General features: G+C 36.6%; 1 protein-coding gene across 1 annotated transcript in view; it reads right to left on the bottom strand.

The window, feature by feature from the left end:
- The window catches only part of TLK1 (tousled like kinase 1), a 161,084-nt gene that overhangs the window by 24,889 nt on the left and 112,227 nt on the right, over window positions 1–23,968 (bottom strand). Inside the window, exon 12 of the mRNA XM_010377611.2 lies at window positions 12,804–12,870. Coding sequence (XP_010375913.1) covers window positions 12,804–12,870 — 67 coding nt within the window. The remainder of the gene's footprint in view (window positions 1–12,803; window positions 12,871–23,968) is intronic.

Below are 23,968 nucleotides of genomic sequence, written 5' to 3'. Positions count from 1 at the left end.
GTAATCCCAGCACTTTGGACTTTGGGAGGCCAAGGCGGGCGGATCACCTGAGGTCGGGAGTGCGAGACCAGCCTGACCAACATGGAGAAACCCCGTCTCTACTAAAAATACAAAATTAGCCAGGCGTGGTGGCACATGTCTGTAATCCCAGCTGCTCGGGAGGCTGAGGCAGGAGAATTGCTTGAACCTGGGAGGCGGAGGTTGCAGTGTGCTGAGAGCGCACCATTGCACTTCAGCCTGGGCAACAAGAGGGAAACTCCATCCCCACTCTCCACCCCGCCACCACTGGCCAGCAAAAAAAAAAAAAAAAAAAAAAAAAAAAGGATAAGCCTGTGCCAGGTTTCAGTGAAAATTTCTAGCCCAATTTCTTTCTTCAATCTGTCACCCAGCTGGAGCGCAGTGGCATGATCACAGCTCACCTTAGCCTTGACCTCCCAGGCTCAAGCAATCCTCCTGCCTCAGCCTCCCAAGTAGCTAGGACCACAGGCATGCACCACCACACCTTTTTTTTTTTTTCTTTTTAGAGATGGGGTCTCACTATGTTGCCCAGGCTAGGGAACTCCTAAGTTCAAGGGATCCTCCTGCTTCAGCCTCCCAAAGTGTTGGGATTATAGGTGTGAGGCCACCATGCCCAGCTTAGAATATTTTTAGTACATAATTTTGAAGTAAAGAAATACAGATCACCTTGGCATAATGTGTACCCACGAGAATTGTACATCTAGACCACATGGAACAGAAGTTTTTTCTGAATAATGCATTTAAATATTTCATCAGCTCCTTTGCTTCTTTTAGCAATTTATCTTTTGATATAAAAAATTCTTTACCTCAAAATATAACTCTGAAATTTACTTTGAAAATATAAATATTATCATTTCATTCAAAGACAGATAGTAGAGGTATAAAGCTTATTACAATGGTACCTAAGACAGAAATTCAGAGGAATATTTTAAGCATTAAGAGGAAAAAACAAATTATATCTCTATCTTAAGGTTACTTTTATTATTTTAAAATGAAATTCAACCACTACTTGTTGCAGAGATATTTAATGCACATTTGATATTACACGGCAAACAGAAAATTTCAAAATAAATTCAAATGAAGATAAATCTTTCTAGAATTATTGGGAGATTTTCTAAAATAGGTACACTACATAGATTGTCTTAATTTAACTGAAATTTCCTCATTAATAGCTTCAGTCACATATATTTTTAATTTTAATTTTAAAAAGTGATATCTTAGGAGATTCAATAATCAAAGTTTCATTATAAAAACAGGAAGTAAATTTTAAAGCTTTGAGACAAAAAACTCAAAACACAGCTTAGTTATCATAGTTTAGCCATGTAAAATAGATAAGAAACTGGCCATACAGGTTTACCCAGGAGTATGAAAGAATTTAATTTACACTAGAAATCTAGAATCTAGATTCAGTTCTAATCTAGACTAGAATCTAGAAAGCAACGACTTTTCCCCTGCGTATTACTAACATTTTGCTGCTCAAGAACTTATTGACTGTCATACGTGTAGGAAGCTACTCAACATTTGGTAGGCTGGTGAAAGTTTAAATAATCTGATAAAATTGTGAAAAGCCTATTAGAATAAATACTTGTTTTAACCTTTATTTGAAATTGTGGCATGGGGAAACTATCTCAACAGTGAATTTATAAAAGCTAAATTTTATTGAGTCATAAATACATGTTACAAGATTCAAATAGGTTGCTGAGGAACAAAACTACATTTGTTTTATAACCTTCAGATGTCTATACAATGGTAGTAATCAATATTACAAAATAAATACTTGTTAAAGTAAAATGTATGTCTGTATCAGCAAATTAAAGCAAGCTTTTTTTTTTTTTGCCTCTAAAAACATGACAAATATGTCCCATAAAAATCTTACAAAATAAAAGCACAAGCAAGTTTCATTCCATTTGAATTGTTAAGTTTACTGGAAGAAAAACAAAATGTCAGTAGCATTAGAGAAAGAAAAAAAGATGGATTCTGGGTATTTAGAAGGAAATGTCAAGGGAAGAAATTATGTCTTATATAGATAGATATAAACCCACCATACTCAGTGAAATATATTTGTCTTTCATCTTGTAACTTAGTATTTCGCAATATCTTAGACTTCAAGCAAACTGACACACTTCTGGGGGAAAGGTAACTCTGCTATTCTAAAAATTCCATTAAGAAAAAGTACATATATTGTGATGAGCTGAATGTCTGTGTTCCCCCAAAATTCATGTATTGAAGCCCTTATTTCCTAATAGGGCAGCATTTGAAGATGAGGCCTTTGGGAGGTACTCAAGGTTGGATTAGGTTATGGGGCCTTCATGATGGGATTAGTGGCCTTATGAGAAGAAAGGTCCCCCCACCCCCATCCAAGGAGCACAGAGAAAAGGCCATGTGAGGACAAAGTGAGAGGGTGGTTATCTGCAAACCAGCAAGAGAGCCCTTACCCAAAACCAAACTCTGCCTGATCTTGTCATGGACTTCTAGAATAAATATCTGTTGTTTAGGTGCCCAGTCTGGTATTTTGTTATGGCCAACACACATACTTGTAGGTAAATGCTAGGGCAGTACTATCTAGCACCTTGTCCTCAGAGAATGGGGCAAGGCCCAGTTTTGGTTTGGCCCAGGGTACAATAGTTTGAACTACTAACTTATCTTTGCTACAGATCGTTTCCAAAGATCTATCCAGTAGCCTACATTCTCCTTGCCTGAGACTGACATTAACCTCTGGGCCATCCTCAGAATTACTCTTTTTCCAAGGGTTCAGGAGAAGACAGGATTAACTAGGCTTACAATTGATCTGAATTCATCACAGAATAGAATCCTCAAACTCATAGCAAAACTAGGCCAGATGAGTAGACTGAAAGGAGACAATCCAATCAGCTAAGTTGTGCTTAGTAAGAACACCAAGTTTTAGTCCTGAATTCATACCCTAGTTGAGCAGTTAAGGAAAGCAGAGAAAATCTAGAAGAAACAAAGAGACAAATAGCATCTCCAGAAATGAACTGGTCTCTGTAGGCTATTACAATGAAGAAGAGACATAAATAAGAACAGACTGTATTAAAGAGAGAGGTAGGTTTGGCAATTAAACACACAATAAAAGGACATGGCTCTTTTCTGTTTAAACAAAAAATACAATGGAAAATTCAACAATACATACTATAGCTATTTTAACAGTATTTTAAAATAAAATCTAATACTCTCACATAAAAAGCCAAGTCAGACAGGTATACAACAGATCTCAACACTGTCTCATTGTTTAAGTAATCTGCAAAAAACACTACCTTCTAACAATTAAAATTAAAAAAAAAAAATGTGTACGGATAAATCCCACAACAACTTCACTAAAAGACTTTGTCCCTCACCAGATCTTCAGCATAGAAATGCTTTCTATTTGTAATCAAAGTCTCTTATGGCAACTTAATATTCCTCTGGCTCAAGTCTATAAGCCAAATGTAGGCTGTAGCAATGCAGAATTTCTGTAAAACTCCAGGTTAAAAATGATAGGTGGTTCCTATGTGAGGGAGATGTTTTTAAAAAAGAAAAGAAAATGGTAGATGAATCTGGAGTATTCTGGAACATTTCTCATAATGGCATTTTTTTCAAAAGGCAATTATTAAAAGGTGAAATATGGTAGGCATTAAAACTATAAGGTTTAAAAAGTTATAAAACACATTTTTATATGTAAAGCCAATACATTTCCTGAAAAAATTAAACTTGCTAGTTTAAAGTTATTTAGCAAATCCTGAATACGTTACATATTCTCTCTACCAAAAAACTCAATTTCTAAGAACTGCCTTCGCATAAAGCCAAGATAAAATAGGAAGTATTTTGACGTATTATTCTCAGCATGCCTATAACCTATGGGAGTTGGTAGAAGAATATAGCTTGAAACAGTCTATTCACCGTAACAACACTACTTGATTAAGAAAACCAGTTCGGAATGAGGTTTTAACACCAGCCAGGTGCGGTGGCTCACGCTTGTAATCCCGGCACTTTGGAAAACCAAGGCTGGTGGATCACCTGAGGTCATGAGTTCGAGACCAGCCTGGCCAACATGGCGAAACCCTTTTTCTACTAAAAATACAAAGATTAGCTGGACATGGTGGTGCTTGCCTGCAACCCCAGCTACTCGGGAGGACGAGGCACAAGAATCACTTGAGCCCAGGAGACCGAGGTTGCAGTGAGTCAAGGTCACACCACTGCACTCCAGCCAGCCTGGATGACAACAGAGTGAGACTCCGTCTCAGAAAAAAAAAAAAAAAAAACAATTTAACACCAAATTCACTTTAGTAATGTGAACAGTATTAATCCCTTAAAAGTTAACATCTCTAAGTCCCCCAAAAAATTAAATTTTAATTTCACAAACTATTTATAATGCCATTCTAAAAGTTTACCACCAAGAAAGCAAAAGGTGAGATTAACAAAAGGCACTATTAAAATCTAATTAAGGGCCAGGTGCAGTGGTTCATGCTTATAATCCCAGCACTTCAGGAGGCCGAGGTGGGTGGCTCATGAGGTCAGGAGTTTGAGACCAGCCTGGCCAACATAGTGAAACCCCGTCTCTACTAAAAATATATAAATTAGCCGGGCATGGTGGCAGGAGCCTGTAGTCCCAGGTACTTGGAAGGCTGAGGCAGGAGAATCGCTTGAACCCAGGAGTTGGAGGTTGCAGCGAGCCCAGATTGCGCCACTGCACTCCAGCCTTGGTGACACAGCGAGACTGTCTTTAAAAAAAAAAAAAAAAAAAAAGCTAATTAAAATGAAGGGCAGGGCAAAAAAAAATTGAGAAAATTACCAATTTACTTCGAATTTATCCTTATTATGTCACCATATTATATGCTTTCCCATATCCTAAATATGAATGTGTGAGATATGAACCAATAAAAGTAAAAGCCAGCCAGCCAACCAACCAATCAAAATAACCACCTAGACAATGTAGGTCTGAATTTTGAAACTATTGCACCATAATCATATTTTTGCTTGAGAATAATTGTATAGATTGGGAAGAAGGGTAGGAGAAGGAGAAAAGACAAAGATCATTAAATACTGGGGGCTTTCTTTCCTAATTATATAAGTCTTCCCTCCACTCCCATCCCCAATTACTAAAGTGGCTTATTACTGATGAGAGCATACTGTATCACCTCAGGTGTGTTCAACTAGCTTAGAAAATTAGTACCTTTACTCAATGTTTTGCTCTCTACACACTTCATTTCCTGTTTTTCTGGGTGTGTGTGGAGGGGGTAATGGTTTATTCTCCCTTCAAATGCATAAATACGTACATTAATACCCATAACTTGGAATGACTATTAAAATAGGCAGGTTTTAATTCTGTCAGTTCCTCTAACAAAACAAAACAAAAACTACCTCCCCAGCATCAAATAAATGTTTAAGAATTCAACTTATTGGCAAAATTTAAATATCTAGCACACTTGTCTTAAAAATATTTACAGCTGCTGTATTATAGGAGTGAAATTCTGTAACGTTCCACACTAACCAAAGGGCTGACACCAAGCCTGAGCACACACTGGTGCAATGCCTTCGTGTAGTGTACTGCAGTCCTTCTTCCAGTTTTCTTTTCTGCTTCCCCGCCTCAACTTTTTTTCTTGGTAGAGACAAGATTTCCAACTCTTGGGCTGAAGCGCTCCTCTGGCCTCTGCCTCCCAAAGCGCTGGGATTACAGGCATGAGCCACCACGCCCGGCCTCTGCTTCCTTTTAAACCTAGTCTTCTACAGACTCATTATGCATATGGCATGGATTTACAGTTATGATTGGGAAGGGCTGGTAGCCAAGCAACTGTTTTCACTTTTTTGTGAAAGTTATCTCTGAACTGAATTTACAGATCTGAATTACAAACCCTGCTGATGGCTAACATGATTTCTAAGATTCTTTCCAAAATTTTTTTTTTTTTTTTTTGAGACGGAGTCTCGCTCTGTGGCCCAGGCTGGAGTGTAGTGGCCAGATCTCAGCTCACTATAAGCTCCGCCTCCCAGGTTCACGCCATTCTCCTGCCTCAGCCTCCCGAGTAGCTGGGACTACAGGCGCCCGCCACCTCGCCCGGCTAGTTGTTTGTATTTTTTAGTAGAGACGGGGTTTCACCGTGTTAGCCAGGATGGTCTCGATCTCCTGACCTCGTGATCCGCCCATCTCGGCCTCCCAAAGTGCTGGGATTACAGGCTTGAGCCACCGCGCCCGGCCTCCAAAATGTTTTAAATTCCATTGCCTGTATAACCACAGGATTAATACTAAACACTGTGGGTCAGGCACGGTGACTCACGCCTGTAATCCCAGCACTTTGGGAGGCTGAGGCGGGCAGATCACAAGGTCAAGAGTTCCAGACCAGCCTGACCAACACGGTGAAACCTCGTCTCTACTAAAAAATACATATAAAAATTAGCCAGGCATGATGGCGTGCGCCTGTAATCTCAGCTATTCAGGAGGCTGAAGCAGGAGAATCGCTTGAAACTGGGAGGCGGAGGTTGCAGTAAGCCAAGATTGTGCCACCGCACTCCAGCCTGGGTGAAAACACACACACACACAAACACACACACACACAAAGGGGAAGTAAAACACCTTTTACCTCTACATTTTCATTTTGGTAGCTGAACATTATCTACTACCAAGTTAAGGCTGTGTGATTATAAATAGGGAAAAATAGAGCCAGGATAGTTTGTAGGTCCAAATGTGAGTAAGAGATAAGAACGTAAACACTAATGAGTTTTCCCATCTACAGCTATTTAATGTTCTCTCACCACAGTCATCTTTTTGGGACAACTACTCATTTTTAAATGGAAAATAGTAGTAAGGACAAATTGTAAAGTTAGAATTCCAGCACTCTTCTTGGCACCTTTCTGGGGCACGCGTGTGCGCACGCGCGCGCGCGCGCGCACACACACACACACACACACACACACACACACACACCAAGAAATCAGGAATCTTTTAACATTCTTCATGGGCTTAATCACGACTTTTTCTAGTATAGTGTACTTTCCCCAGAATTCCACTGAAAACTGCCTACACAAGCAGCATCTTGTGTCAGGTTCTACGGAAGCATCACGCACAATGTAGTTGGCTTTAACTGAGAGAATTCCTAGAAGATTTCTTCCAGTCATGGCTACAAATATAAAGATGAACAACATGTTTAAAGATTAAGCCCTCTAGCATTATACTGCTCATTATTTTCATTCAAACCTAAAGTGACAAAAAATGTCACATATAAAAACTTATTCTTTGTGGTCATACTAAGGGTTTGATAAGTCAGATGACAATGGTGTTCTAGAAAGAAAGACCAACGGGGACACCAAACTTCAAGAATATTTGGGGGTCAATTCACCTAAAGCCAACGCCCTGTATTCTCCACTGTTCAAAAGGCTTGTAGACAATCCATTGTCTTCCATTTCAACTAGTTGCATGGTCCACTGTGAAGGAGTGAGAAAAGAGCTGTGTACTTGTTCTTGACCTGTAAAGATTTCATCATGGAAGATTAATACTGATGCTGCTGCTGCCTGTTACTGGTTGTTTCTCTTTGCAGGTGCCAATATCGATCAGAGAACAGGATTTCAGTGGCAGAGTTGTTGCTATACTGTTATCTCTTCAGAACGGAGGCACAAGGAGAGATGAATGCCACATCGCAAGGAGCAAAGGAGAGAGAGAGAAAGAAATGGTGTCAGGTGGCATGTTGGATGTGATTTTTGTTTTAGTAGAGATTGAGATGACTGTAAATTGTTTAGCTGATTCCTTCGGTCTGCAAAGATACATTTGTGTTGGTGCTGATGATTCTTGACTAATCCTGTTTCAATTACAAATTGGTTATGTTTTTCAAATAAAACTCTGGCACTTATATTCAGGGCTCATAAGTCAAATGCACTCACACACACTCACACACATACCAAAACACACACGTTAAAGCCAATCCCTACTACACTATTTAATACTCCATACTGAGATGTCACACTTTCTAAACACATTCTCTCCAACTAATCAAATATTTTAAAACCCAGAAGACAAAAAAATTTGAAGACAAGAAAATAAAGAGTAACATACCCACATGTTGTTCATATCATAAACTTGAGCTGCAGCAGTCTCAAGACATAGTTACTGGACCCAATAACTTTCAAAATTCTCATTTACTCATCAGTCTGGGGCATTATGACTAGTAACTTGTATCTTTTTAAAAACATGGACATTTCAAGGAATTTAATTTTGCAGGGATTGTATTTTATTTTTAGTTTTATGTGTTAATTTAGTGACAATCCTTGAAAGCAAATCCATACCATTTTCTTCAACTCCAGAATAAAGATCTGACTATATAATCAATCTAGCAGAGCTTCTGAATCACAAAGATAAATTGTTTTCCCATAATTTGAATTTGTCAGAGACAGCTATCAAAACCTTATCAATTATAAGAGCCAGCAGGTTTTTGGTTGGTTTCCTTGAACCCACGATTCCACATGGGCACAGGTAGATAAAATAGGATCATTAGAAGCTTTGCCTCAATTTAACAACTTTTTAAAGATAGGAAATTACTCTCTTCGCAACTACAAGCTTTTATTAATAACTGGGGAAGTCTGTATATAATTAATGATAACCAAAAAAGTTACTTGTTCCTTCTGAAATACTTTCAGGAATAATTTGTATAGTCTCCATATATTTTATTATACAGTTCTATTCTAAGAATTCCTTAAGATATATTTTAAAATTATTTGAATTTGTATTAAAAAATGTTTTTTTAAAAGGTCTTTGTTGACTGACCTTTAAAAATAAATTGAGTGAAAAATCAATATATTAGTTAATAACAAAGAAATACTGTAGTTCATACAACGGTCACTAACATAATGCCCAAGGAAGAAAATATGTGAAAGAGAATGAAAAAGAATGTGTATGAAAAATAATTAACTTAAAACGGTTCTCCTTTATCTGTAATGAAAATGAAATAGTATGTTCACCCCCCAATACACCAAAAAAAAAAAAAAAAAAAAAAAAAAAAAAAAAAAACTTAGGGAAAAGCAAACAGTTCAGTACTTAACAGAGATGCAAGGAAAGCCACAATGAATTAATTTTTCAGAATACAATGAATCAACTTACTATTAGTCTACAACAAAATAATTCTAGGAATTAATCACATGGGTACAGTATTGAAATAGGACTGGGAATGGTTCAAGTTTTGGCTTTGTCATTTACTGGTGGTATTACTCCAGAGGAAGTATATATAGATCTGGGCATTCAAAAAGGTGTAATTAATGTTCACTCAAAAATGGTTAAAGCTTCAAAGTCTATAAAAAGTAATATGTAATTCCATTAAAATGGGAATTTGAATTATGCCTGTGTCAGGCAGAGTACGGCAATAAATCACTTAATAAATGGGTGAGCAATGACTGCATAAACTGGGAACAACTAAAACAATAAATATTACATAAAAGAATTCTTGATACAGTTGAGGGGAAAAAAAAGTGATGCTCCACAGTGATTTCCCTAATCTCAGAAGAGAAAATTAGTAAGCCCATAAGTAAGTTTACATTTACTTTTTGGTAATAACTAGCAACACCTATTTATTTTAGCCAAGTACTTACTTCTGGAGGTTTCTGCCTGACTCTCATTCCTTACTCTATCACACTTTGGATAACAGAGTAAGGCTATGTTTGGATTTATTATTTTTCTAACCCTGAAGAACAGTATAAAATATGAACTAAACTTTATGATTTATTCAAAGGTAAACATACTTTTTCATATTTTAGTTCAGCTTTTCAATTATAGTGATTATCATTATGAAATACAATGCATGTCATAAATTATCCACTTCAAGAAAAAGTAAACAGGCCTGTCTATTCTCATATGTACATATGCCATGGGCTTCCTCAACGAACTTTCGTCCTTCAGTGCTAAGAAAGTTAGTCTAATAATTAATTCTGCTTAATGTTAAGAATTTATTGAAGGGACAAAGGGCAAGAGAGTCACCCGTGCTAATGCAAGAGTATGCCAGGTTCCAAATCTAAAGCACAAACTGACTGGTTATATTTCCTGTGCAGGACACAAGGGGCATCAAATATTCAGATCCAGCCTATGGTAGAAGCTGTATACTTACAAGTTGGAGTACCAGTTCACGTCTGCTTAATAAACCCAGAAGCTGATTAAGACAGAAGTGATAATATCTTTTCGTTTGACTCAAGCCTGTCCTGTGTGTGTTAAAAGTCTGTTTAATCTTTTTTAGAAAACAGAATGACCTTTTTTCCCACTGTGCTTCAGAATACCAAATAACTTATTTGTATACATGTAACATTGCTTATTATTTTTTAACGGTATAACTCAAAAATTAATACTCAGTTCTAAGCAGGCAACCGCTATTTATGCTCTCAGGAGACATTACTTGCTTAATTTTGTTCCCTGTATGTACTACTGGCCACTTTCTTTATAATACACTCATTCTTCTCACCCAAAATAGTCTCTCAGAAGAAAATCTGGGTATTCATGACATGAGAGTATGTTTCAGCATTATTGTTAATCCATTTCCCCAAAATATTCCACGATGAAGGTCAAAGAAAATTTATGTTGTAAATTAGTTAAAAAGAAGATAAAGTTAGAAATCTAAGACTGCTCAGTAAATCTGATAAAAGCTAGAAAAAAAAAAAGCAGGAAAAAGATTATGGAAGGGATAGTTACAGGAAAGAGTAAGTAAATACGAAAAATATAGAAGTCAAACACTGGGAAAGAGGAGAATACGAAGGTTAGAAGGTTTAGTGTTCTACAACATTTTACAAATGTCTGTATAATATTTGGACACTAAGTATACTTTACGTTAGAAAAGTGTTTTTCACAGAAACCAGTGTTTTCAAAGTACCAGGAAAGCTTTAAAACCAACCAACCAAAACAAAAACAAACCCTCCTTTGAAGCCTTTTCAAAGTGTACTTTTTTGTAATACAAATAGCTAATTCTGAATTTAACTGCTTTACAATTTCAGATTTTATAACAGATTTTCATAAAATAAGGTGCACATGTAAAATGTCATCATTTAGAAAAAGTAATCTGAAATTCGGTATTACATGTGAAAATAGTAACCCTTCAGCAAAACTCTCAAGTACATCTTGGAATCACTATAACTAAGTAAGTATTCCTTTATCACCACAGGCTGGTTAGAAAATAACTGGTAAATCTTTATATGAGACATCAAGCATAGGCCCTCATGAACTCATTATAAAAACAGTTTAGGTGGGCACACAAATACTTATGACTCATCCTGTACTAAAAACTCCCTTTTCCCTTCTATACTTCCTTTACATGGTTCTATCATTATCATAGAACTATTACGATAGCTCTATAGCTCCATCTATTATAGAGAATAGACTGAAGTTGTCAACTAAGTCTCAAAGAGCAGGAAAAGCAGTCAATAATTGCAATAGAACAAAATAGAACTACTTAAAAAACAAAAAGACCAAACTAAATCATTTTTGAATTCACTGTTCAAGTAGTTTAGGTTGAAGCTTTCTGGGCAGTTGGCCTAGACAGATATAGCATATTAAATGATACTAATGCAAATTATATATAATAATTTTCTATTCCCTATAATTAAATGGTAGGAGTCCCCAGCATATTAATAACATTTCCAAAACAAATTAGTATGCAGTGTAATAGTAGCTGCTACCAGAATGGGTTTCTCTGTCCTACCTCACCCGATCCCATGGAGACAACTTCACAGATACTATCTCCAATTAGTTCACTCATTCAATTTTACCTATAATTCAGCCTATTTAAAAAATTTAAAGAACCTGACAAGCAGAAAGCACAAAAAATTGGGTCAAAGAAAAAGAATTTTATGTCTGTGGGTAACTTCATTTTGAGGGAAAAAAACCTACTCTGTTATTACTACTTCTCTGAAATCATTTGAACTAAAATTAAGACCTGTAAAAACAATAAACTGATTACAATTTCAGAGTTTACAAACAAGAAGATATACATTATTTAAAAGTTTGCGACAGTAACACACAGAAATGTGTTTTCTCAGTTTATCCCTTTATACTATTACTAAGTGCTTTTTCCTATGTACATCTTCTAATCAAAACATCACACAAGCAACAAATTAAAAGATAAGCCAAAGAAATAAGTTTGCTATTTATTTACAATTGCTATTTCATTATGAAATGAACATAATACGGAATTTTAGATTTCCTCTTTAAAATGAAGTTATTTTTTACCAAAAGGTAGTACTTAAATAGAGTACTCTGAAGACTTTGGAGGTCTGTCCAAGAATCATTCCTCCACTACAGGGACATGGTATATCATCATCTCAAGATTTTTAAGTTGACACAGATAAAGGAATGTTATTTTAATATACTCAACATAAAAATGTAATTTTGGCCAGGTGTGACAGCTCATGCCTGTAATCCCAGCACTTTGGGAGGCCAAGGCGGGTGTATCACATGAAGCCAGGAGTTTGAGACCAGCCCGGCCAACACAACGAAACCCTCACTCTACTGAAAATACAAAAATTAGCCAGGTGTGGTGGCACATGCCTGTAATCCCAGCTACTCAGTAGGCTGAAGCACGAAAATCGCTTGAACCAGGGAAGTGGAGGTTGCACTGAGCTTAGATTGTGCCACTGTACTCCAGACTGACAGCAAGACTGTTTCAAAAAACAAAAATAATAATAAATAAAATAAAGTAACTTTAATGCATCTCTTTTTAATCTGAAATTTCTAATTTGAAATCTTACTCTCTTAAATTTTGGCTTTTAATATAACACAACTTCCCACAAATTCTGGTAGCAAATTGAACTAAAAATGCAGCATATGTTTCACATACCTTTTTGAGATGTCCTAGTCTAAGTTTGAAAATTTCTTCCTGTTCATGATATTCTGCCAAAGTCAACCTGTCAAAAATGAAATTTTAATTCTACATATTGAGATTAATACTTAGTTTATTAACAACTAGCAAAATATAAAACTCAAATGGAAATACTAAAATGTGGACAACTTTAAGCCCAAAATGTATGAGACAAAAATCCTTTGAGATATTCTTCAGACTATATTTAATACTTTTAGATGAAACAGTTAACTAATTCTACAATGATTTAATGAGTACCATTTATCAAGTGATGTTCTAGAATTTATATCCTAAGGATACAGTGAAAAACAAGACAATTTCTCCTTACATATTAGTATGAGCTTACACTCTATAGTGGAGGTAAGCAAGTATTAAAAAAACCCATGTGATGAAATAAATAAGTTTAAGTAACAGTAAGTGTCATGAAGAAAGCAAAAAAGGATGGTATGGTAATGACTAATCGCATTACGTTAATTTGGACTGGGTGTTAGAGAGGTGACCTTCATCTAAATACAAAAAGACAACCATGAGAGGACTCTGGGGAGTATATTCTAGACATGAGTTATAGAAAGTTTAAAACTCTAAGATGAAAATAGTCTTGGCATATAAATAGAAGAGAAAAAAATGGGAGTAAATTAGATGTAGTCAAAAGGTTGTGGGTAGTAGGAGAAGCAAGCTGGGGAGACATACTATGTATAGATTTGCAGGCAAAGTAAAGAATTTCAGTTTTACTCAAAGAGTAATGGGAAATCACTGCAAAGGGAGTCAGTCCAGTTTGGGCAGTTCTTAAAAAGAGGAAAAAAACAAAGATATTTTTCCTTTCCCTGCTTCATTGTATTGGGAGTAAATAGGAAAGATTAAAAAATGCTAAAACTTTAGTCAAAGTACTAAATTCTGGCCGGGTGCAGTGGCTCACGCCTATAATCCCAGCACTCTGGGAGGCTGAGGCAGGTGGATCACTGGAGCCCAGGAATTCCAGACCAGCTTGGGCAACATAGCAAAACCCTGTCTCAATCTCCCCTCACCCCCACAAAAAAGCACTATATTCTTATACTCCAAATGTAGAGACAGGGTCTTGCTTTGCTGTCCAGGTTGAATTTGAACTCCTGGGCTCAGGTGACTCTCCTGCCTCAGTGTACCAAGTAGCTGGGAGTACAGGTGTACACCACCATGCCTACCTACTTCAAAATCTTAATAAAAATAGATACAGGACTTTAAGTCTTCAAAGTGCTTCATGGTTATCTTATTATTTCAAATATTCTTACCTAACTTTGAAAAATAATCAGTTTAATATATGCAGAACCATAAGAAGACTTATTAGGGTCTCGCTCTGTTGCCCAGGCTGGAGTGCAGAAACCATGATCTCAGCTCACTGCACCTCCACTCCCAAATTCAAGCAATTCTCCCAAGTCTCAGCTTCCAGAGTAGCTGGGACTACAGGCATATGCCACCATGCCTAGCTAAAGTTTTGTATTTTTAGTAGAGATGGAGTTTTGTCATGTTGGCCAGGCTGGTCTTGAATGCCTGGCTTGAAGTGGTCCACCCACCTCAGCCTCCCAAGGTGCTGGGATTACAAGTGTGAGCCACCACAACCAGCCCATACCCCAACTTTTAAAGAATAGCTCTTATCTATCATATTCAAGCCCTTGTTTGTTAATTTTCTTATGTGTTTTGAGGTTATTTCATTAAGCTCCTAACTCAGGTGTGATCTGTTTGGTTTCAGTCCCTCAGCAACATTTAGCATAAATGCTGTTTCCCTTTAGCTAGATGCTAATTAAATTTACTAATTCTAAAAAAGGAGTATTCAAAGGAAATAAATAAAAACAAGAAATTCAGTTAGTATTCCACTCGCAACATTTTAAGAGCCAAAAAAAATTAAAATTTTAAATTAAATCTCTCTACCCAGTCTTAGGGTGACACAACTACTGGATTTTATTACACTGAATATAGCAATAGTTGTAGATGCAGCAGTTGCTTACAGTCAATTTAGAGAATTAAATGCTGGAGTGTGAATGTAGATGAAGTGAGAGAGGGAGGAGGAGGGATGTGATACTAAAGAAAATGAGGTTGAAAACTAAAATGTATAATATCTCAACTAATCTAGAAAAGAAAAGATGTAGGAATGTTGGCAAAAAGCTTCTGGATATGGGTACAGGTTTACGCCACTAGAGGAAATTTGCCTGTATAACAGGATCATAAATTCATAGTCTTAAAGTATGGTTTTAGGTCCACTAGTAGGTCATAGGATGGGCTGAGAACTAATTTTTAAAAGATATTTAAATCTGTTTTGTTTCTATATAGAAATTCTATACTAAGATTTTTACTGAATTACAAAACAGCTAATATTTGGCATATCTTAAACCAAAATTAGTACATGACTTGAGTTACTTGAAATTTTTGTCCTACCAAGAGGTCTGGCTATCAGATATAACTGCAAAGTTCCTACACATGCACATGGCTACACTTTGTGCAATTTGGGAGAAATGGTATTTTGTTGTTGTGTGTTGCTACACTACTCACTTTCCAGGGCAATGATTCTTACCATTTTACAATCACAGAGATCTTAAAAAACAAAACAAAACAAAAACAAAACAAAACAAAAAATCTGAAGGAAGTTATAAATACTCTTCCCAGAAAATTTTACATATATATAATTTTGGGATTCACAAATCTCAGTAAGAGTTCCTCTGCCAGCGTCTTGTCCTGCCAATTAGAATGCAAACCCCCAAATGACAAAAGAGCCATTTCTTACATTTTCTCTCCATCTCCTACTAGGAAGTAGTAGGGATTATTAATACCTGACACATTGTAGCTTCTTCGATAATCTCTGTTGTCCATTTGTATTAATAAAAAACGCTTTTAAAGAAATCTACGTATTTAGATAAAAGAAATTGGGAACAATCTTCTTTAAAGAAACAGGATTTTAGACACAGAATGAAAAGAGCTAAGCTAGGATAATGTTCACAGCAGTGGCTTTTAATTATCAATACTTTTATGTGTGTAAGATGCTTTTAAAAAAACCTGCCCTCTCAAACAATTCAGTCGGTTAAATTACTTAGCAAATCTTTTATTCATAGATAAGGCAAAGATATAGTCCATCTCTTCCCACAGACTCACATCTGATGAGTTAAATTATTAATATTTTTATTATACACACATAAAAATATTTTTATTATGCACACATAACAATGTGATATTTTTATTATGCACACATAATATTTTTAAAGTTAACAAATTTAAACCCCAAACATAGGACTTGACTCCTGATAATCTTCCATACTAAGTCTGAGTAAATGAAAAATTTTAAAAGTGTTCTAAAATAGTTCAACAGAAACGTGGGGTGACAGTATTTTAAAAAGTTAGTAGAAATACCAAAAAAACGAAATACTCATTTTAAACAAATTTGGTGTTAAATGTCTTAAAGACATTCTGTTTAAGCAAAGAATTAACCTGAGGCCTCAAAGAACACAAGCTATGGTAAATAGACTGTTAGAGGCACTTAAACAAAAATTAGCCAGACATGGTGGTGCACACCTGTAGTCCCCGCTACTCAGGAGGCTGAGGCATAAGAATCACTTCAACCTGGGAGGCAGAGGTTGCAGTGAGCTGAGATTGTGCCACTGCACTCCAGCCTGGGCGACAGAGCAAGAAAAGAAAACAACAACAGCAAAAAACCCAAGCAAACTAACATCATAGTTAATGGTGAAAATGGAAAGATTTTCTCCTAATATCAGGAAAAAGACAAGGACATCTACTTCCATCACTGGTATTCAATATTGCACTGGAAGTCCTACCAGAGCAGTCAGGTAAGGAGAAGAAATAAAACACATCTAAATTGTAAGCTAAGAAATAAAACTATTTGCAGATGACATGCCTTTATATTTAGAAAATCCCCAGAAAATGCACAAGAAAAAAATCACTAGAACAATAAATAAATTTGACAAAGCGGCAGGACAGGAGAGCAATGCACAAAAATTAGTTACTTCTATATACCAGCAATGAACAACCTGAAAAGGATATTAAGAAAGCTATTACATTTACAATAGCATCCAAAAGAATATAATACCTAGGAATAAATTTAACCCAGGAGGTGAAAGACTTGCCTACTAAAAACTACAAAATATTGCTAAGGATTTCAAAAAGAGCTAATTAAATGAAAAGATATCCTATGTCCACAGATGGGAGACTTCCAAAAAGTAAGATACTGCCATAAGAATACACATACATACCTATGAAACAGATTTGAATTCAGAAATAAACCCAAAAATCTATGGCCAGTTGATTTCTGACATGGGTACCAAGACCATTCAATGAGGAAAGAAAAATCTCATCAACAAATGATGGGGGGACAACTAGAGAACCACATGCAAAATAATGAAGTAGGACCCCTACTTCACTCTATGTACAAAAATTAACTGAAAATGAATGACCTAAATATGGGAACTAAAACTATTAGAAGATAACACAGGAGGCTGGGCACAGTGGCTCATGCCTGTAATGCCAGCACTTTCGGAGGCTGAGGTAGGCCAGGAGTTCAAAACCAGCCTGGCCAACATGGTAAAACTCTGTCTACTAAATATACAAAAATTAGCCAGGTGTGGTGGTGGGCACCTGTAATCCTAGATACTTAAGAGGCTGAGACAGGAGAATCACTTGAACATGGGAGGCAGAGGTTGCAGTGAGCTGAGATCGCGCCACTGCACTCCAGCCTGGGTGACAGAGCGAGACCCTGTCTCAAAACAAAACAAAACAAAACAGAACAAAACAAAACAAAACAAAAGGAAGATAACACAGGGGTAAATCTTCATGACTATAAATTTGGCAATAAATTCTTAGGTTTGTCACCAAAAGCATAAGCAACAACAGTAACAAAAGTCAACAAAATACATTTCATAAAAATTAAAAACATTAAAAATTAAAACAATTGAATTCATGGAGATAGAGAGGATGACGGTTACTAGAACCTGGAAAGGACTGTGGGAAGGGGGGCAAAAGGTGGGGTTGGTTAATGGGTGCAAAAATATAGAATGAATAAGATCTAGTATTTGGTAACACAAGAGGATGACCACAGTCAACAAAACTCTATTACACATTTAAAAATAACCAAAAGAGTATAATTGGAATGTTTATAACAAAGAAATGATAAATGCTTGAGGTCATAGATATCCCATTTACCCTGATGTGATTATTACACATTGTATGCCTGTATCATAATATATCATAATATATCATGTACCCCATACATTGGTTGGTGCAAAAGTCACTGTGGTTTTTGCCACTGAAAGTAGCAAAAACCACAATTACTTTTGCACCAACCTAATACTATGTACTCATAAAAATAAAAAACTCCTGTACATCAAAGGATATTATCAAAAAAGTAAAAGATAACTTACAGAATAGCAGAAAATATCTGCAAATCATGTATCTGATAACAGTTTAGTATCCAGAATACAAAAAAAAGAAAAAAAAAACCTCCCACAACAACAAAATAACAAACAGTCTGGTGAAAAAAATGTGCAAAAGACTTGAATAGACATTTCTCCAAACAAGTCCAGCAAACACATTAAAAGATGTTCAACAACATTAAGTCATTAGGGAAATGCAAATCAAAATCACCGTGAGATATCACTTTACACCCACCAGGATGGTTATGATTTTTAAAATGGGAAAGTAAAAAGTATTGTCAAGGATGTAGAAAAATAGGGATACTGTCATGCTGATGGGAATGTAAAATGGTGCCGACTGGAAAATAAGCAGTTCTTGAACAAGATAAGACATAGAATTACCATAATACCCAGTACTAGATAGATAGAGAAAACAAAACATAAGTCCACACAGAAACTTGCAGACAGGTGTTTATAGCAGAACTATTTATAATAACCTAAGGGTGGAAACAACCTAAAGTTCCATCAGTGAATGAATGGATAAACAAATTGTGCATAATCACACAATGAAATATTGTTCAGCCATAAAAAGAATGAAGTACTGCTACATGCTACAACATGAATATACCTTGAAAACTTATACTAAGTAAAAGACACAAAAGGTCACATAAGGTATGAATCATTTTATATAAAACATTCAGAAGAAGCAAATACACAGAGAAAGAAAACTGATTATTTGCTACTGGAGGTGAGAAGAGAAAGGGCTAGGGAGTGATTATTTAATGTGCACAGAGTGTTCCTCTGGGTTAAGGGAACAGTTTTGAAACTAGAGAGAAGTGATGGTACATAACACTGTGAATGTACTAAATGCCACTGAACTGTACATTTTTAAATGGTTATTTGTATGTTATATGAATTTAACCTCAACTTAAAAATGTTATCACTAGGAAAAAAAATAGGTGATTGTGGGAGGGATGAAACTAGTTTTCCTATGAAGAGTCCAAATGTTCACAACATAATAGAAATTGAATTGCAATTACTTACACTTAGTACAAGTATAATGGCTGGTATGGTTTGGCTGTGTCCCCACCCAAATCTCATCTTGAATTCCCACATGTTGTGGGAGGGACCTGGTGGGAGGTAACTGAATCATGGGGGCAAGTCTTTCCCATGCTGTTCTCATGATAGTGAATAAGTCTCACAAGATCTGATGGCTTTAAAAAGGGGAGTTTCCAGCTGGACTTGGTGGCTCATGCCTGTAATCCCAGCACTTTGGGAGGCCGAGGCGGGCAGATCACCTGAGGTCAGGAGTTCCAGACCAATCTGCCCAACATGGCGAAACCTCATCTCTACTAAAAATACAAAAAATCAGCCAGGCGTGGTGGCAGGCACCTGTAATCCCAGCTACTCAGGAGACTGAGGTGGGATAATTGCTTGAACCCGGGAGGCAGAGGTTGTGATGAGTCAAGATCATGCCACTGTACTCCAGCCTGGGCAAAGAGCAAAACTCCGTCTCAAAAAAAAAAGGGGGGGGGGCGGGGGGGTTCCCCTATACAAGCTCTCTTCTCTTATCTGCCACCACGTGAGACGTGTCTTTCACCTTCTGCGATGATTGTGAGGCCTCCCCAACCATGCGGAACTATTAGGTCCATTAAATCTCTTTCTTTTGTAATTTGCCTGGTCTCAGGTATGTCTTTATCAGCAGCATGAAAGAGAACTAATACAATGACTTACACACCAAGTACTACTGTGATATGCAAAATAATGGCCAAAGATTTCCATATTCTAATCCTTGAGACATGTGAATATGTTAGGTCATAAATAAAAGGAAAATGAAAGGCACCAGGTGAAATTAAGGTTGCTTATCAGCTGACAGTAAAACAGGGAGTTATTCTGCATTACCCATGTGTGCCCAGAAGGAAGGGGCGGTAGTGTCAGAATCAGAGCAATGTGACAGGTGAGGCACTTGACTGGCTGCAGCTGGCTATGAAGATAGAAGGGGATCATAAACCAAAAAATGTAGGCAGCTTCTAGAAGCTGGAAAAGGCAAGGAAATTGATTCTCTTCTAGAGTCTCTAGAAGTAACACAGCCCTGTTAACAACTAGATTTTAGCTCAAATGAAACCCATTTCAGATTTGTGATCGCTAAAACAGTAAGGTAATATTTCTGTTGGTTAAAGCTAGGTTTGTGTGATTTGTTACAGCAGCCATAAGAAATTACTGCTGATCGTCTTACCTGGAAGTACAATGCTCCTTTAATAAATACCTAAACACACGGAAGTGGCTTTGGAATTGGGCAGGGGACAGAAGCTAGAATTTTAAGAAGCTTAATTTCTAAAGGCTGGGCACAGTGGCTCACACCTGTAATCCCAGCACTTTGGGAGGCCAAGTCGGGTGAATTGCTTGAGGTCAGGAGTTCGAGACCAGCCTAACCAGCATGGTGAAACCCCGTTTCTACTAAAAATACAAAAATTAGCCTGGCATGGTGGTGGGTGCCTGTAAATCCCAGCTATTTGGGAGGCTGAGGCAGGAGAATCACTTGAACCCAGAGCGAGACTCTGTCTCAAAAAAAAAAAAAAAAAAGGCATAATTTCTAAAAAGTTTAAACAGATTGTTAGCAGGCTAAACGTCATCAAAAAGAAAGGATAACCTAGAGAACAGAACCTTGTATCCAAAAGGCAGAAGCACAGAAGATCACCATAAAAGATTATTCTCAGACCTTGAAACCAAATGGAGTTTGGATGGATTTTGAAATTCCACAGGAATTTCCTTCCACTGCTTTGTGTTTTGAACATGAATGTCTATAAACTGTCATCAGATACCTGTCCCACCATCGTACTGTGGGAGGAGGTAACTTACTTCTCGAGTTTCAGTTTCACAGATGAAGAAAAACTGTGTCTCAAGGTGGATCATACCCCAAGTCTCACTCATATCTGATTTATTTGATGAGAATTGGAACTTTGAGCTTATGGGATTTAGATGCGACATTAGACTTTGAGCCGACACTGTAATGGGGATGTTGAAATAGGGTGAATATACTCTGCATGTGGAAAGGATGTGAATCTTTGGGGGTCAGCAGGTAGAATAATGGTTTTCCCAAAATGCCATATCCTAGTCTTTAAAAAAGCTAGATTTAAATGGGATCAAGTTTGCTCATCAGCTGATTTTAAGATAATTACTTTGAATAATACAGCTATGAACACACAGAGGAAAGGAAAAAAAAACATTCTATTTGCAGGAAACTAGTAAAAGTAACAGAAAAGGTAATATCTGAACTAAATTAAAAAGAAGCAACAGCAGGAGGACAGGAAGAAGAAATGGGGTATTAAGAGGCATGATGGGCCCGGCGCGGTGGCTCACGCTTGTAATCCAAGCACTTTGGGAGGCTGAGGTGGGCGGATCACCTGAGTTCAAGACCAGCCTGACCAAATGGAGAAACCCCATCTCTACTAAAAATACAAAATTAGCCAGGCGTAGTGGCACATGCCTGTAGTCCCAGCTACTTGGGAGGTTGAGGCAGGAGAATCACTTGAACCCAGGAGGCAGAGGTTGCAGTGAGCCAAGATCCTGCCATTGTACTCTAGCCTGGGCAACAAGAGTGAAACTCCATCTCAAAAAAAAAAAAAAAAAAAAAAAAAACCGGGGCATGATGACCCAAGAGTACAGCATGGAGATACTCAAGCAAAAGTAAAAAGGAATGCAAACTGCAGATTAAGGAAGTATCTTCTGCTTGTTTGCTAAGACTTTTAGTCACAGATCAATGTTAAATTTTATCTAATTTTTAAAAATTTTTTATCTATTAAGATAATCATATGATTTTTCTGTTTATGTGAAAAATTACATATATTTTTCTAATCTATAACCAACCTTGCACATCCAACATAACCCCAACTTGGTCTTCATAAACTAGCATTTTTATATCTTACATGTTGTGTTTGTGTTACTATTTAAGATTTGTGCATTTATTTTTACAAGTGAGATTTGCCTGTAACTATCGTTCTTGTACAGTCTTTGTTGAGTTTTGGCATGAAGACTATGTTGGCCTCAGAAAATAAGTGGGAAGCATATCTACCTTTTCTGTTCTTCAGAACAGTTTGTAAAAGACTGGCACTATTTCATCCTTAAATGGTTGATAAAATTCTTAGATGCAGTTATTTGGACCTGCAGTTTTTCTCTGAATAAATGTTTAAATTACAGATTCACTTTATTTAATAGTTACAGAACTATGTGGATTTTGTTTCTTCTACTGTCAGTTTTGGTTCCATTGTATTTTTCTGTAAATGTGTCAATTTCACAAAGATTTCAAATTTAAGCAATTTATAATGTGTTGCTTCCTTTAAATATCTAGACACAGTAGTAAATATTCCTTTTTTCATTCCTGGGGATGGCTGTGGTTTTTAAAAATTAGTCATATTAGTTTTATTAGGTTTTTCCCCCTACAAAAATTTTAACACTATTTTTAAAAAACTGGTTTATTCTCTGTATCGTATGTGTGTTTCCTATACTAATTTCTGCTATCTTTTCCCTCTTCCTTCTTTGGTTAATTCTCTTGCTCATTTTCTTTCTAACTTATTGAAATAGATGCTTAGTTTGTAAAGTTTTAGTTTTTCTCCTTTTCTTACATACGTAACTAAAGCTGTAATTTTCTCTCTAGATACCGTTTCAAATGCATTTTATCAATTTTGTTATGTAGCACTTTCACTAACATTCATTTCAAAATATTTTGAAATCTTTCATTTCAAAATTTTCCCTCATTTTCATTGGCACTTTTCCACTACCTTTTAGTTACAGATTTCTAGCTAATTGCACTGTGGTCAGGGAACATATATAATGATTTCAATCATTTTCATCACAGAGTTCTACCAAATGACTAAGGGAGAAAGAATACCACTCTTACATAAACTTTCAATCCTGTGAAATTTGCCGAAGCTTGCTTTATAACCAATTTCTTTTATAGTCAATATTTTTAAAAGAACATGTATTCTGCAGATGTTGGGAGGTATTCTATATATGTCCATTGGTTCAAGTTTGCCAATCCCATTAAATCTTGCATGCACTGTGTGTTTTGTTTTGTAGTGCTTTATTTTTATCTACATGTTCTATTTCTAAGAAATGTGCTTAAATCTCCCATTATGATTTGTGGATCTATTATTATGTTTTTTATTTATCTTGAGACCATGTTATCACATTTATATAAGTTTAGAATTATTACACCTTCCTAGTGATTTCAACCGTTTATAACAACCACTTCATTTCTAATAATTTTTTTTTTTGCCTTAAATTCTACTGTGTCTGATTTAATATAGCTTTCTTTTGGTTGGTGTTTGCCTGAATATCCTTTCTAAACTGTTATTTCAGTATGTCTTTTTTCCCTCTGGCTGCTTAAGAATTTTTTTCTTTGCCTTAATTTTCTGAAATTTCACTATGATGTGTATGGATGAGTTTTCTCTTGTTTTTGAGACAGAGGTCTCGCTCTGTCACCCAGGCTGGAGTGCAATGGCATGACATGGCTCACTGCAGCCTTGGCCTCCCAGGCTCAAGTGATCCTCCCACCTCAGTCCCCCAGGTAGCTGGGAGTACAGGCCCATGCCTGGCTAATTTTTGCATTTTTAGTAGACATGGGTTTTTGCCATGTTGTCAAGGGTGGTCTTCAACTCCTGAGCTCAAGCGATCCACCCACCTCGGCCTCCTAAAGTGGTAGGATTACAGGTGTGAGCCACCGCACCCGGCCTCGATGAGTATTTCTTTTCATTCACACCC

This window comes from Rhinopithecus roxellana, chromosome 14 (genome assembly GCF_007565055.1).
Source record: "Rhinopithecus roxellana isolate Shanxi Qingling chromosome 14, ASM756505v1, whole genome shotgun sequence".
NCBI classification, from domain to species: domain Eukaryota; kingdom Metazoa; phylum Chordata; class Mammalia; order Primates; family Cercopithecidae; genus Rhinopithecus; species Rhinopithecus roxellana.
The sequence above is the reverse complement of the archived record's forward strand: the minus strand, read 5'-3'. Positions and strand labels throughout refer to the sequence as shown.